The sequence below is a fragment of the Emydura macquarii genome, unplaced genomic scaffold (assembly GCF_026122565.2).
Source record: "Emydura macquarii macquarii isolate MOO-44397 ecotype Brisbane River unplaced genomic scaffold, CSIRO-AGI_Emac_v2 contig_771, whole genome shotgun sequence".
Classification (NCBI taxonomy): Eukaryota; Metazoa; Chordata; order Testudines; family Chelidae; genus Emydura; species Emydura macquarii.
The window spans coordinates 102,006-117,868 of NW_027130908.1; the positions used below are offsets into that span (position 1 = coordinate 102,006).

A 15,863-nucleotide genomic window follows, 5' to 3' on the forward strand; every position below is an offset into this window, starting at 1 on the left:
ATGACCCTCACGCAGAAAGCAGAAGTGTACAATCGAACGGTCATCACCAAGTTCATCCTCCTGGGATTTGGGAATCTCTCTGAACTGCAGACCCTTCTCTTCTTCCTGTTTCTAGTGATCTACATTGTGACCGTGGCCGGGAACATGCTCATCGTTGCGCTAGTCGTGGCGGATCAGCACCTTCACACCCCCATGTACTTTTTCCTGGGGAACTTGTCCTGCTTGGAGACCTGCTACAGCTCCACCATCCTGCCTAGGATGCTGGCCAGTCTCCTGACTGGGGACAGGACCATTTCTGTTAGTGGATGCATCTTGCAGTTTTATTGTTTTAGTTTCTTGGCATGTGCCGAGTGTTATCTCCTAGCCGTGATGTCTTATGACCGGTATTTAGCTATATGTAAACCTCTGCATTATTCAGCCTTTATGAATGGCAGATTCTGTCTCCTGCTAGCGGCTGGGCCATGCATATGGGCACTTTTGGCTAGTACCATAACTGTATGTTTGATTTCACAATCAACATTTTGTGGCCCCAGTGAAATTGACCATTTCTTTTGTGATCTCAGCCCATTGATTAAACTTTCGTGTAATGATGCCGACTTGCTCGAACTGCTGAGTTTCATACTCACCACCATCGGTGTCCCTTTCCCATTTCTATTAACCCTGATATCCTACATTTGTATCATCACCACCATTCTGAGAATCCCTTCCACCACTGGGAAGAAAAAGGCATTTTCTACCTGCTCCTCTCACCTCATTGTGGTTACAATTTTCTATGGGACTATAATCATTGTCTATATTTTACCAGACACTGGCACACTTCGAGACCTCAACAAAGTGTTCTCCGTCTTCTACACCGTCCTGACTCCTCTGGTCAATCCTCTCATCTACAGCCTGAGAAACAAGGAGGTCAAGGAGGCCCTGAGAAAGGTCATCAATCAATGGATAGTGCTCACAGGACTGAAGAAGGAGTGATTGACGTGGGAACGAATCCACCTGGCTTAACTAAGAGTGGAGATAGCATCTAGGTCGTCCCTAGTTCATGCCAGTTGGGGCTTCCATGGGGAATGTGAGGACATACTAAGTTTTGGGATGGCTGCATTGCCCATTAAATATTAGAGCCCCTATTTACTACTGCCCTCGCTGCACACATAACTATGATGTGCTTGACACGCCACACAGTGAAATTCAAGATTCCTATACATGTTTCATCCACTCTTCTGCTCCAACTGACTTGGGAAAACACATTCTGCATAGGTCTGGCTTTAGAGTCCTGTGGGAGGGTTTGGCTTGTTACAAACTTTCATCTCTCCTTGGTGTCCTGGATTCTGAAATGCTCCCTAGGAAGACTGTATTTTTGTAGTATCTGTTCTCTCACAAAGATTGGAAGATTTAGAAGACCCAAAATAGATTCCTAGCTATCAATCAATCAGTAATCAATAAATAAATGACCATCTTGGCCAATAGCCATTGATGGACCTATCCTCCATGAACCAGTCTTATTCCTTTTATAATTTCCTTTATACTTTTGGCCTTCACATCGTCCCCTGGCAACGAGTTTTGTGTGCAGTGTGATGGAGTGCTTCCTCGTGTTTGTTTCAAACCTTCTGCCTATTCATTTCATCAGGTGATCCCCCTGGTTCTTGTGTTATGTGAAGGGGTAAATAGCACTTCCTCATTCACTTTCTCCGTACCGTGTGTCACGGATCCATGGGATCAGTGCTACGCCCCCAACTTTGGAACAGTCTCTAGGAAGAATTAGTTGGGGTTGGTCCTGCTTTGAGCAGGGGCTAGGACTAGATGACCTCCTGAGGTCCCTTCCAACCCTCATCTTCTATGATTCTATGATCTTTTTAGAACAACAAAAAGTCATTGTTAAGTAAAAAGCTGTAAGTTGAAGAAAATGCTACTCAATTCTGTATTTGAAAAATGCCAGGATCTGTTATCCTGAAACACGTTGGGTAAAATTATCAAAGTGCCTATATTACTTAGATGCAGAAACTTCATTGACTTTCAGTGAATCGGAGATTTTTAAGCTCCGACTTTGCTTTTGAAAAGGGAACATTGGTTCCTAAGTAACTTAGAGGCTTTGCAAATTCTACTCATTGAGTAGTGCTTTGTGCCTGAGGACTTCCATTCAAATTAAAATATGGGATCTAATTCAATAGAGGAAGCCACTAAGCAGCTGCGACCACAGTATAATTCGGTTCAACATCCTAGGGCCAGACAGGGTACCAGAAAGTGATTGTTCTGTTTTCCTGGCAGAGGCTGAATGTTATTTGTTAGCGGCGATGTCTTGTGATTGCTATTTATCAATATGTAAACCCCTCTATTATGCAACCCTCATAAAGGGGTGTCACCTACCTGCCTTTCTGCTCTTGCTATTACTGTAGTAACCTCGTTGATGTAACAGATAACTTTCTATGGCCATGAAATTTAAATTTTCACTCTGGCCCAGCTCCAGAAAGGGACTTAGGAGCCAAAACACCAGCATGGTGCCTACATTTTCACTGTAAAAGGCTCCTGGGTGCCTACATTTCTGCCTCTGGACATGCATGCTGTTGCCTCAGGGAGCTGACTCAGTAGGCCTGCTCTGAGCACACCTAACTCCACACACAATGGGCTTGGAAAAGGAGCAGGAAGGAGATTCTCTCATAGCCTTTCGCCTAGCAGTTAGGCCGCTCACTGAGGCTGGGGAGACCCCAGTTCAATTTCCCTCATGCTTGTTGAGAAGAGATTTGAACAGGAGCTGGCTTTTCAGGATCCCATTCGCGGGTGCCTATCTATCCCCACCCATCGTACAGGGAAGGTGGGTGTCTAACCCAGCCATCGTGGATTCCACTGGGTGTCTTGGCCTAAAAATTGTTGATGAGCATTGCAACCCCTAAGTCACTTTGTGGATCTGGGCCTAAATCTCTTGCTTTACTCTAGGTTAGCGTGGCAGCCAGTGATATTATGGGGGAGAGTGTTGCCGTGTGGACTTGTCTGCAAAAAATACAATGTGGTCCCAAGGCAGAGACGTGGTGCTGACATCTGAGGCTGGATAAGGCAAACCAGACATTGAGTACAATGGACAAATTCGCTGTAAATGTATTACTCGGTTCAAGTGGAATTGACCCGTCTTCTTCTTAGCATATGTGCATCAGGTGACATGTCACCCAGGATTCATCCACGAATTTGGTCCCCTGGTTGGGTCATTAGCATCCCGGCCTGGTCAAGTACCAGATCCTAGGGCCCATCGCCATCATGCTTTCATGTCCTCTCGCTCATAGGTAACTGGGTGGATTTGGTAGCTTCCTGAAGCATCGGTATTCAGTTGGATAATGTCCAAGAAGCATGCAGAACTGCTGCAGTTGCAGTGATGGTGAAAGCATTAAAGTGTAGAGGTTGGTCAAATTAATTTCCATCTGTGTCTCAGTCCTTCCTTCATGTCAGACATTATTTGATGGAGAACTGGGATTTTGTCTCACCAAAAACGTCCATGGAAAGTGGTGACTTACTTTCTTTTACTTTCGTGGGCTGATTAATTGCCAGAAACCCTAACAACCCTTCTTTGGGGAACTTTTTTTTCAGTCCACCCAGCTCCAGAATTAGCTCGTTAAACACTGATGAGATACTCAAGGATCGGCCTTTTGGAGCCTGAACATCTGATACGTCACACAAACATACGCTGAACTAATAAGTGAAGGGAAAAGAGCTTGTTTGCACATCAAAACCCATTGCAGAGGGTTCAACGGAGCATCAAAATGCCACCTAGATACTACCCCTCCATGAATGCAACTAATGGTCGAATATGGTCTTGGGCTTCATTCCCTTTTACACAGAGGTCACTTCAAACGACTATTGAGTGTCAAGGGAAATTAAAGTAGGAGCAAGTCATATTTATGGCACAAAGAGGCCTTTGTGTAAATGAGAATCTGGCCCCTTATTCACTGGCTGCATCTCTCATCTTCTTGTCTTGGTGTTTTGCACAATTCACACCTGAAATGTCCATCTGTTTGTCTCTTGTTTCTCTTCATATCATATCACCTAACAAGAAAAGTTCACGTGCATCTGCCACGTGCCTTGAGACCAGGAGACCTGGCTTCTGTTGCCGCCTTTGCCAATGATCTGCTGGGTATCCTCAGGCAAGTCACTGCCCTGTCCTGTGCCTCAGTTTCCCCATCTGCAAAATGGCACTATTGGGCTGTGACAGGCATGTAATAAATGCTCTGAAAATTTACAGAATAAAATTGTTGTGCACTGCGTAAGTATAACTAGTAAAGCGATGGGTCTTTGTTTTTCAGTTGCTTGGGTTCTTGACACACACAGGGCATGGCAAAGAGGGAGATCTCCCAAGGGGACTGAAACGGCATCTCATGTTTTAATCAGCAGCATTGGGTTCATTCCCCGTGCGATCAATTTAAAAGTGAGCCCTATCAGCCGACTGGAAAGAGACCTGCACAGCAGCAAGAAACCGTGTGATGCTGCTTTCCCCTATAAACCCTGCAAGAATCCACGGTAGGAAGCATTGAGGGTCTGTGTAATACACGCAGGAACCTAAATCAAGCCAGAAAGCAAAAGTGGTCCAGCCCATCAGCAAAAACGAGTGTCTTTGCTGACAGAATGAATGGAGAGATCACCGCTGTAGGCTGAGGATGAAAGGTAAATCTGATCACTCTTGGGTTAAGTCCCCGGGATTTGAATTAGGAAGGTGTCCCGTTGGGAAGCGGAGCAGCCGCAGCTGTCTCTCAGGCACAGATTTTAACTGCGCACTTATTGCTCTGTAGCGCTTCCTACTCCCTCCTGGAGACGGCTCATCACTGTGGCGTCGCGGCTGCAGAAACTCAGCACAGACTTCCTCTGCAGTTCTCCCCCTCCCCAACAGACTCAGCCACGTCAGCTGGGCTGCAGGGTGGAGCGGTCGGGATAGCAGGGGGCAGAATTGTCCTGATCTTCAGTTTCCATATCCCGCCCCTCAGACCTGCCTGGTCTTGCCCTCCAACATCTCATCGGGGATTGTCCCTCCTTTCCCAGCTCTTTCACGCCCGTGGGCCCCGGCTTTTCCAAATGGAGAAGTGGAGACTTTTTGTCCTCTCCTGGGCCCAGTCCTGTGAGGTCTGGGTGGTTTCCTGATGCCCAGAAACTCGTCTGCAGTTCCCCGCCAACAGGTTCCCGTGCGTTAGCTAGGTTGCAGAGTGCAGCTGGGGGCAGAATGTGTCTGAGGGATCCTAGGTGAGTCGCAGGGTTGATAAGAGCGCGAGGGACCTGTGTGTGTCTGCCAGGGGGTTTTCCTTTGTGCACGGGGCAGTTTCCCAGCTCCCCTGCTGCGCTGCTGATCACTGTCCCTGCCTTATCGTAGCAACTAGCCTAAGGAGACTGCACTTATCTCCCGCTCTGGTGCAGCTCCCAGTCTATTCCCGTAGTGTCTGAGCGCCTTCCAGTAGGGCCTTACGCTCCTGACTGCACATGGTCGTAGGCCGTTTATTCTCTCCCCAGAGTGTTATACTTACAAAATAAACAGCAGGATCTTATTCAGGGAGACAAGGCGGTACGCCACGTTTATTGTGAATACAAAGATTTCAAAAAGCAATTGCCTGCACATTTTCACATACACACACAGACAAACACACACACACACACAAGGTTCTACAAAGATGGAGTATAGTTACCAGCCGCAGTTGCTCATGTTAGTCCACTGGCGGGAGGGAGACGTGTGTGCAGAGCAGTGTCCTGGGTTTTTTGATTTTTTTTTACTTGGTTGGTTGGTTTGGTGTTTTGAAAATAAAAGCACCTCCTGCTATGAGTTTATGATGGAGTAGGCAGGCCCAAGAAATGCACTTTGCACTCTGAGCAGACAGCAGAGAGGCGTTGGATGGTCCTTTACTCCTGGGACAATTCATTCCACAGTCTCAGACCGCCCCCGGAGAAGCTTGTGTCTCATAGGATCAGCCAGGCTGGGTCAGACCAATGGTCCATTTAGCCCAGTGACAGTAGCCAGTGCCAGACGCTTCAGAGGGAATGAACAGAACAGGGCAATTAGCGAGTGATTCCCTGTTGTCCTGTCCCAGAGTCAGACACTTAGAGACACCCAGAGCACAGGCTGGCGTCCCTGACCATCTTGACTGGTTGCTGGACCTATCCTCCGTTAACTTATCTAATTCTTGTCTGAACCCAGTTATAGTTTTGGCCTTCACAACATCCCCCGGCAAAGAAGTCCCAGGTTGCCTGTGCGTTGCGTGAGCAAGCACTCCCACACAGACAAGCTTTACTCTGACTGCTCCAAAGGTCCATTGCACCAGAGGAGAGGAGTTGTTGGCCATGGTGTTTGTCTCGGCGCATTAGACAGTCTTTTAGGTGTCTTTTTAGGGCCCAGGACACGGAACGCTTTGAAGATAAGGACCGAGCCTCAGACTCCATTTGAAATTCTCTGGGAAGCCGTGTAGAAAGCAGAGGACATGTGATGTGCTCATGGTAGCCTATGTTTCTGAGGAGACATTAGTCGGGATTTTCTAAACATTGAAGGTTTTGTGCCCAGATTTTGTAGCCCAACTGAGATGTGACCGTGGTGCAATTGACTGAGGCCGGGTCATCATCAGCCAGGATGGGAGGGAGCCTTCTAGCCAACCAGAGAGCGTAGAAAGCATTTCTCCCAGTTGGCTTCTCATAGCCAGGTGCTGAGGGTGTTTCTTCTTTTCCAACCTGCTGAACAGAAAACAATTAGCTGCATGGAACAACCTCCATGGAGCTGACCTCTGAAGCTGGGCTTTTCAAAGGAGCTTAAAGGAGTTAGGTGCCCAAATACCTTTGAGTTTCAATAGTGTCTCTGAAAATTCCAGGAGATTAGTCAGATAGGAGTCAAATGGAGGCACAAGGTTACACAATAATGAATGGGGCAGATCAACTCAATAAAGTGCTCCTATGCACACTTGTTCACACAACATTTATTAGGCAACGGGCTTGATATTAGTAGATGGAATGCATTTTTCCTCCCCATCATGTATATTTAACTCATGCAACTCATTATCTCAGGATATTAATGAGGAATTTAGAAGAATAAATTAGATGATAGATAGATAGATAGATAGATAGATAATTGATTGATTTCTCCAGGGCACTAACCTAGAACTTTATAGATTCATAGATTCCAAGATCAGAAGAGCCCTTTGTGATCAGTTGGTCTGATCATCTAGGCCGGAGAACCAAAGTAATTCCTGTTTCACTTTGGAGGAGCGGGGATCATTTCCCCGTTCCATTACGAACTCCTGGGTGGCCTTGGCGACTTACTTATGGCCACAGTTTCAAAGGTGTGTAGCCACCTAACGAGGCAGACACACACCTCATGGGATTTTCAAGACCATCCCAGCTGTTTAGGCACCTAACCCACATTGGCTGCGATAGAACTCTGGTACCTAACCTGCTCAGAAGCTTTTCAAAATTCCACTAAACACCAAACTGCATCTTGAGTGCCTAGCTACCTTGGCCTTCTATGCCTCAGTTTCCCCATCTGTAAAGCAGGCGTAATGACATTTTTCCTGCTTCCCAGGAGGTGCTGTGAGGGTAAATATGTTATAGAATGCGAGGTGCTCAGATATTGGAGGCTATATAAGGACCTAAGAATGAATGCATATGCCTATTTGCACTAGCTAGGTTAAAAATGTAGAAGAGAAATCAGCTTTCATACTGCTTGACAGGGATCAACAGGTCATTGCCTGGGCAAACAATTCCCCATGTCGTTGCATCAATATCCATTATGGGAACTGATAGTTCCTCTGTAGCATCTGGTACTGTCGACTAAAACAAAAACACTATTAAACAACCCAAATTTGATGGGTTGCGTCCCTTACTGAGTCTCAAATGTTTCTGTTACTCAGCTGTAAACGACTTTCTCAGATTCCCTTTGGAACTTTTCTGTAATCAAATGGATGCTACTTTACCTAGTTTAACAGGAGAGGGGAAAAAAGCCAGTGGTTCTTCTTTTCTTCCCCCCGACTAGATACTTCTCATGGAGAAAGGAGAAGGAGAAAATCAAACTTTCATCACCAAGTTCATCCTCCTAGGATTTGGGAATGTCCCAGAAATGCAGATTCTTCTCTTCCTGTTGTTTCTAGTGATCTACACTGTGACCGTGGCCGGGAACACCCTCATCATTGTGCTGGTTGCCGCTGATCAGCACCTTCACACCCCCATGTACTTCTTCCTGGGGCACTTGTCCTGCATGGAGATCTGCTACACCTCCAGCATCCTGCCCAGATGCTGGCCAGTTTTTGGTCTGAGGACAAAAGCATTTCGGTCAATGGCTGTTTTGTACAATTATATTTCTTTGGTTCTCTGGTAGGTACAGAATGTTACCTCCTAGCTGCAATGTGTTATGATCGGTATTTAGCGATATGTAAACCTCTGCATTATACAACCATTATGAAAGACAGGGTCTGTCTCCAGCTTGCAGCTGGGTCTTGGATAATTGCTTTTGTGGCTGGTTCCCTACTTGTCTGTTTGACTTCACAGCTCACATTCTGTGGCCCCAACGAAATTGACCATTTCTTTTGTGACTTCACCCCAATGATTAAACTTTCTTGTAATGACACCAACCTGGTCGTACTGCTGAGTTTCATACTCTGCTCTGTAGAAGTCCTGTCCCCGTTTCTACTAACGGTGACATCCTATATTCGTATCATCAGCACCATCCTAAGAATCCCTTCCACCACCGGGAGGAAAAAAGCATTTTCCACCTGTTCCTCTCACCTCATCGTGGTGACAATTTTCTATGGGACCTTGATCATGGTCTACATGCTCCCAGACATTGCTGCACTGCAAGACGTGAACAAAGTGCTCTCTGTCTTCTACACCGCCCTGACTCCCCTGCTCAATCCCCTCATCTACAGCCTGAGAAACAAAGAAGTCAAGGAGGCCCTGAGGAAAGTCATCCAAACTATGCGGCACTCACAAAAATTCAGATGGATTGACTGATGTGCGAATCAATCTATGTGGTTTAGCTAGCAAGAGAGTTAGCATCAAGGTTGCCACTAGATCATGCTAATTGAATGATACTTGGGTAATGTGAGGACATACTAATCATAGAATCATAGAAGATGAGGGTTGGAAGGGACCTCAGGAGGTATCTAGTCCAACCCCTGCTCAGAGCAGGACCAACCCCAACTAAATCATCCCAGCCAGGGCTTTGTCAAGCCGCACCTTAAGAACCTCTAAGAATGGAGATTTCACCACCTCCCTAGGTAACCCTTTCCAGTGCTTCACCACACAATAGCTTCACCACACAATAGCTGCATGTTTCCTCTGCTGCTGTGTTCTAACTGAGTTAGGGATTTGCCATATTTTACAAGGCATTGACCTTGAATTCCTGTGGAGGAGTTCAGCCCCCGTAATATACTTTGGCTTTTCTTGGTATTCTGGATGCTAGATCCTACACAATTTTATATTGGGGAAGATCTTGAGGGTCAAAGTTTAGGAAGAGACTAGAGCCTGGACAATATCTTTTCAACAAATAGAACATTTTTCAAAAATGCATATTTTTCCGAGCACAGCAACTATTCACGAATTCCAATCGAATTCAGTTAATCATTTTGTCTGAAAAAAGTCCTATTTTTCAAAAAAAAAAAAAAAAAAAAAACAACACACAGAACCGCTTCTTTCCACCATTTCAGAAAGAAACATTTCAACTATTCATTTTGAATGTTTCATTTGAAAATGTATCTACTTTTTTTTTTTTAAGAGTGAGAAGGAGCCACCACAGGGCACTGTGACCAAGGTAGGTGTAGGTTGCTTGAGCTCTGAAGTGGCCCCTGAGGAATCCCCAAACATTGTCCCCTAAAACCTATGACCCAATCCCAAGAGATATTGTTCCCGACTGCTGAAACCCCTAAGATGTCCTCTAGGTCTGCATCTTCCTCTTTGAATCCAAAAGCACTCAAAAACCAGAGATCTGCCTACAACGTTCTACAAACAAAATGGTGCCTGAGCCGCAGATTTTGTTTAAATTAAATCTACAAACCCTACAGACCGCCATGACTGAGATTCAGCGTGTGCTACAAGTTCTATCCAGGTGGACGGGTGAAGCAGAACACAGAATTTCTGAAGTGGAAGATGATTTCAAAGATAAATTATAGGTTATGAAGAACTTTAAGGATAACTTGACGATTAAGACCAAGCTAATGGGTCTAGGAACCACTTGCCATGATGTAACATCAGGATTGTGTGTTTCCCTGACGAAATAGAGAAACGTAAACTCTCTAAATTTGTCCTTAAATTTCTAACTAAGTTGTTGGATGAGCCAGTATTGTTTGTTTAGATATAGAACGGGCACTCTAGTCCTTTGACCCCAAGCCAGATCCAGGCGATTGGCCTCCTAGAACATTGATTGTGAAGATCCTAAAGTTTACCACTAAGGCGCTTACACTGTAGAAATCCTGAGGGGGGAAAGGGTGCTGTTATAGATAGAACCAGCAACTAAAACAATCACTTTCAAGATTATGCCTGTGATGGGGTTGCCACAAGCATGTCAGCAAAACAGCTGGCCAGGAAGACGGACTTGAAGTATTTTATTAAATCCCAGCAATGCGTCATATTAAGAAGGGCGAGACAATAGTATTATTTAGTTCCTCTCAGGAGGCAGAAAAATACTTCAAAAATCTGCAATCTCCTGCCTCGTGCGAGAAAATGTCTGTATTGTTCACTGAGACCAGATACGGTTGCTCTAAACAAGTTGATGGGCGCTAGTTTATATAGATGTTAGCTCCTTTCCTTTTTTCTTTCTCTTCTTGGGGTTGAAGGGTTAAAGCAAGGGTGTCAAACATACAGCCCGTCAACCTTTTTGGTCCGGCCCATGGCGACATCTTGCTGTGTTGTAGGAGAAATCTAGGCTGCCCCCGGAGGGTAGAGATTTCATGAACTGCCGCCAAAAGGTAGGACGCCGCAAGATTTCGAGGTGGAGGGTAGGATGCAGTGCTGCCAGGGGGGGTAATTCAAATGTGGCCCGCCATAGGAATTGAGTTTGACACCCCAGGGTTAAAGGGTTATTATGAAGTTACTTCCTATTCCCTTAACTTACGGGGGGAAAAGTATCAATGTAAAATTGATCATTTGATTAGTAATTACAGGTATAGTTTTTATCTTTGCCTTATTAGATGACGTTTCTTTAGGGATTAATGAATAAAGGTGCTATTGGGTATTGGTGATTACCATAGCTGTAATCTTTGGGGGCCAGTGGGCTGTGAAGATTGCCAAGTTTCACCTGACCTGACTGCCCCCTGTGGGGGTCAAGTGTGTCTTTTTGGACTGCTTAAACAGATTCTCTTGTTTTGATTGTATGGTACTAATGTGTATTTTTCTTTCCACTCTCTTTTCTGTTTTTTGGGGGGTTTTTTTCCACGTATTTAATTCCTCTTTCTGCCCCCTCCTATTACCTTCCCATGTTGGGAATTTCCTTCCCACTCTTGTAGAATATGTATTGGGAAGTGAGACCCTATCCCTGAATTATATAACTTTTGTTGCTCAGATATAGAAGAGCTGTATGCTGCCCAGGAAAACTTGCAATTTCTCATTTAGTTACCAAGCGCATTTCTATTTTATCTTATACATTTTACAAATCATAGAATCATAGATGAGGGTTGGAAGGGACCTCAGGAGGACATCTAGTCTAACCCCCTGCTCAAAGCAGGACCAACCCCAACCAAAACATCCCAGCCAGGGCTTTTTCAAGCTGGGCCTTAAAAACCTCTAGGATGGAGATTCCAGCACTTCCCTAGGTAACCCATTCCAGTGCTTCACCAGCATCCTAGGGAAAAAGATTTTCCTAGTATCCAACCTAGACCTCCCCCACTGCAACTTGAGACCATTGCGTCTTGTTCTGTCATCTGCCGCCATTGAGAACAGCCTAGCTCCATCCTCCCTGGAACCCCCTTTCAGATAGTTAAAGGCTGCTATCAAATCCCCCCTCGTTCTTCTCTTTTGCAGACTAAACAAGCCCAGTTCCCTCAGCCTCTCCTCATAAGTCTTGTTGCCCTCCGCTGAACTCTCTCCAACTTGTCCACATCCTTTTTGTAGTGGGGGGCCCAAAACTGGACACAGTACTCCAAATGCGGCCTCACCAATGCTGAATAGAGGGGAATAATCATTCCCTCCATCTGCTGGCAATGCTCCTACTAATGCAGCCCAATATGCTATTAGCCTTCTTGGCAACCAGGGCACACTGCTGACTCATATCCAGGTCCTTTTCTGCAGAACTGCTGCCTAGCTCATCGGTCCCCAATCTGTAGCTGTGCATGGGATTCTTCCGTCCTAAGTGCAGGACTCTGCACTTGTCCTTGTTGAACCTCATCAGATTTCTTTTGGCCCAACCCTCCAATTTGTCTAGGTCAGATGAAAGGTTTCTCCAACGGAAAATGCTGTTTTGTCTAAATCTAAATGTTTTGCTGGGACGTGTTGATTTCCACATCACTTTTTTTCAGAAAAGAAAGAAACAGGGTGAGTAGATGATGTTTTGATATTATCAGAGCAAAAGATTTTGATTTTTTATTTGGAAACAACTTTACAGTTCTAATTTTTTATGTCAAAACCAGAAACAAAACCATTAAATTTTATTGCATTGAAATGCTTTAATAGATCCAAAATGATAGGGTTTTTTTTTTTTTTCATAATTTCATTTCACAGGAAATTGAGAAAAAATTCATTTTAAACCATTTTGAACTGTTGGAATTTCACACTGAATGGAAATTCTTAGTCTCAAAATCTAGTTGCCCCACAAGCTTCCAGGGCTGAATTCCTGATTGACACCAGGGCAAGTGAGACGACAGTCAGGTCTGGACATCTGGAGACATTTAAAAAAAAAAAACCCAACACTTATATTTTCAAAGATGAAAATCTACAATTAGGAATCCAGGGAATATTTTGAAGGGGGAAACCTGGATTATTTCACAGTCATTATGCAAACCAGAATATGGAGCAGTCTGTGTTTAGCTCCTGAAACACCCTGCAGCTTCCAGGATTTTACTGTGAGCTCTGAGTTCCTGGGATAATCGAATGATCAGTTTGGCCCTGAATCTGCTGTGGGATCTGGTACCACGAACCCTTGCAACCACACAGAACTGTATTCAGTGAGACTCACGGCAGGGCTTCCTGATAACAGATCTGTTTAGAGGACAGAGGTCTGAAAGTCCCACCCCTGGAAATGAAGGAGCAGGTAGCATTTGAAGGCAGTGGGCTGATTTATCCCAGCTGGGCACCTGGCCCTTTATTCTTCCCTCGTGTGTGCCTTTTCCTCCATGTGACTGGATGATCTGACTTGGGTTTCAGTCACTTTCCTGGTTCCAAACACTGCTCTTATTCAATTGGGGCCAGACTTTTAAAAGAAGGTAGGTGGTATTTTCAGATGCAGTGAGGTGCCTAGGTGCTTTTGAAAATCCCACCAGATGCCTCAATACCTTCTAAAATCTCGCCCTTGGTGCATTTCTGGGAGGTGGATAAACTGAGTTCAAATCCTGGCTCGGCCTGTTTTGAAACAGAGATCCCAAGTCTCCTGCAGGTGTGTGTCCTAACCACCAGGCTGTGCAGGTATAAGTGTGTCTTGCTCTTGTTCTTTGTGAAAAATTTTCAGCAGGTGTCAGTTTCATCCCAAGGCTGAATGGACAGGGGAAGCTGTTTCCCACTCAGCACTAGCGAGGAGTCATTTTGTGCCACATATTTCTCTTCAGGGCTGTTTGGATATCCTTGTTCCTCAGACTGTAGATAAACGGGTTCAACAAGGCAGGCAAAACAGTGTAAAACAGGGAGAGAAGTTTACCGCCGTCTGGAAATTCACTGGACCGGGGCTGTAAATAGAGGATTATGCCAGAACCATAGAATAAAGCCACAGCTATGAGGTGGGAGGAACAGGTGGAGAAGGTTTTCCTCTTGCCTTCAGCCGATGGCATCTTGAGGATGGTGGTGATGATCCGGGTGTAGGAGAGCAGGATCAGGGCAAAGGGCAGCATTCCAAAGAACGTGACCATGATATAAGTCAAGGTTTTGTTCATGGAGGTGTCAGCACAGGCCAGCATCAGCAGAGGAGCTGGGTCACAATAGAAATGGTTGATCTCTCTGGAGCTGCAGAAGGGTAAGATGAACACCAGACTGGTCTGCACCACTTGGGCCGGGATGCCGATAGTCCAGGAAGTAGCTGCCAGCAAGACACATACTTTCTTGTTCATAATCACGGGGTAATGCAGGGGATTACATATTGCGACGTAGCGGTCGTACGCCATGGTGGCCAGAAAGGAAGACTCCGTGGTCCCAAAGCAAAGGAAGAAGCACATTTGCACGGCACAGCCGGCAAAGGAGATGCGTTTGTCCCCTGAAAGGAGACTCGCCAGCATTTTGGGGATGGTGACCGAGGTGTAACCAACCTCTAAGGCAGATAAATTAGAAAGGAAAAAGTACATTGAGGTGTGAAGGGCGGGATCCACCAGTGTCAGAAGGATAATGAGGAGATTTCCCCCCACAGTGACCAGATAAATGGCTAACACGGCAACAAAGAGTACAACCTGCCTGTCTGGAGAAGGAGACAATCCCAGGAGGACGAACTCAGTCATCACAGTTCGATTCAAGCTCATCATTACTTCATAAGTGTTCAGCTGGAAGACAAACAGAGACAGGTATCACATGGTGTATCCTTCATCTCCTTACCCTTATATATATAAAATAAAATGAAAAAACCCCCTAGAAAATATTGGAAGCTTTTACTGAATTGATAGCAATAGATTAACAAATACAGCAATCAAACACAACGAGTTTGCCCATTTGCTTAATTTAATGATAGATAGATGGGAATGTGCGTAAAGCGGTGGACTTGATATATCTTGACTTTAGCAAAGCTTTTGGTCCTGTCTCCCACAGTATTCTTGCCAGCAAGTTAAAGAAGTATGGGTTGGACAAATGGACTATAAAGTGGACAGAAAGCTGGCTAGATCATCGGGCTCAACGGGTAGTGATCGACAGCTCGATGTCTATTTGGCAGCAGATAACAAGTGGCGTGCCCCAGGGGTTGGTCCTGGGGCCAGTTTTGTTCCAAATCTTCATTAATGGTCTAAAGGATGGAGTGGATTTAACCCTCAGCAAGTTTGCAGATGACGCTAAGCTAGGGAAGTGGTGGTAGATATGCTGGAGGGTAGGGATAGGACACAGAGTGACCTAGACAAATTAGAGGATTGGGCCAAAAGAAATCTGATGAGGTTCCACTAGCAAAAGTGCAGAGTCCTGCAGTTAGGACAGAAGAACCCCATGCACTGCTACAGGCTAGGGACCGACGGGCTAGGCAGCAGCTCTGCAGAAGAGGACTAGTGGTTACAGTGGACAAGAAGCAGGAAATGAGTCAACTGTGTGCCCTTATGTCTGCATTAGTAGTAGCATTGCCAGCCATCCAGGGGTGGGTGGAAGCCTTCCTCACATCCAGGTTTTCCCAGGATAAGGAAAAGGCTATTTTGGTGCAGGCACTCTGGGAGAGCTTGTCTGGGCTATGGAACAAAGTTACAAGTCTTAGAAGCCCAGTTAAAATCTTGCAACAAATCACGGCGGAGCAGCGCACAGTTAATTATCACAGTGTGCTTGCGGTCAGAATGGCTGAGAGCCATATGGAGGATTCTAACTGTGTTAAGTCAGAGAACCTGGCCCTGAAGGGTCAAGAGGACACCTTAAAGCAAACTTCTGTTATCCCGTCCTCTCTTTATCCCCCTTTCGTTTAGTCCCTGTGCCCCACCCCAGCCTATGAGGATAAACTCAGTCACAATAACCCTGTTTGTCCTATTGTGACTGTTCCCAATACCCCCCCTGACGTGGATCTTTTCCACTGGTCTGGTATCCAAATTCCCACTGGTTCCCAATCGGATGGAGAAGAG

At 45.5% G+C, this 15,863-nt stretch overlaps 2 protein-coding genes and 1 pseudogene across 2 annotated transcripts; 2 read left to right on the forward strand and 1 right to left on the reverse strand.

The window, feature by feature from the left end:
- Positions 1-972, forward strand: LOC137149585 (olfactory receptor 6B1-like). Its single transcript, XM_067543100.1, has one exon. It carries the CDS (start codon positions 1-3, stop codon positions 970-972), a length of 972 nt encoding a protein of 323 aa, XP_067399201.1.
- A 7,006-nt stretch (positions 973-7,978) lies between these two features.
- LOC137149571 (olfactory receptor 6B1-like) lies at positions 7,979-8,946 on the forward strand (annotated as a pseudogene).
- A 4,700-nt stretch (positions 8,947-13,646) lies between these two features.
- On the reverse strand, positions 13,647-14,585 carry LOC137149572 (olfactory receptor 10A7-like). The gene has a single exon (XM_067543084.1). The coding sequence runs from the start codon at positions 14,583-14,585 to the stop codon at positions 13,647-13,649; it is 939 nt and encodes a 312-aa protein (XP_067399185.1).
- Positions 14,586-15,863: the final 1,278 nt, after the last annotated feature.

What these genes read in the sequence shown, in the direction of transcription:
- LOC137149585 (XM_067543100.1), top strand. Translation starts at nt 1, where the DNA reads ATGACCCTCACGCAGAAAGCAGAAGTGTACAATCGAACGGTCATCACC.
- LOC137149572 (XM_067543084.1), bottom strand. Translation starts at nt 14,585, where the DNA reads ATGATGAGCTTGAATCGAACTGTGATGACTGAGTTCGTCCTCCTGGGA.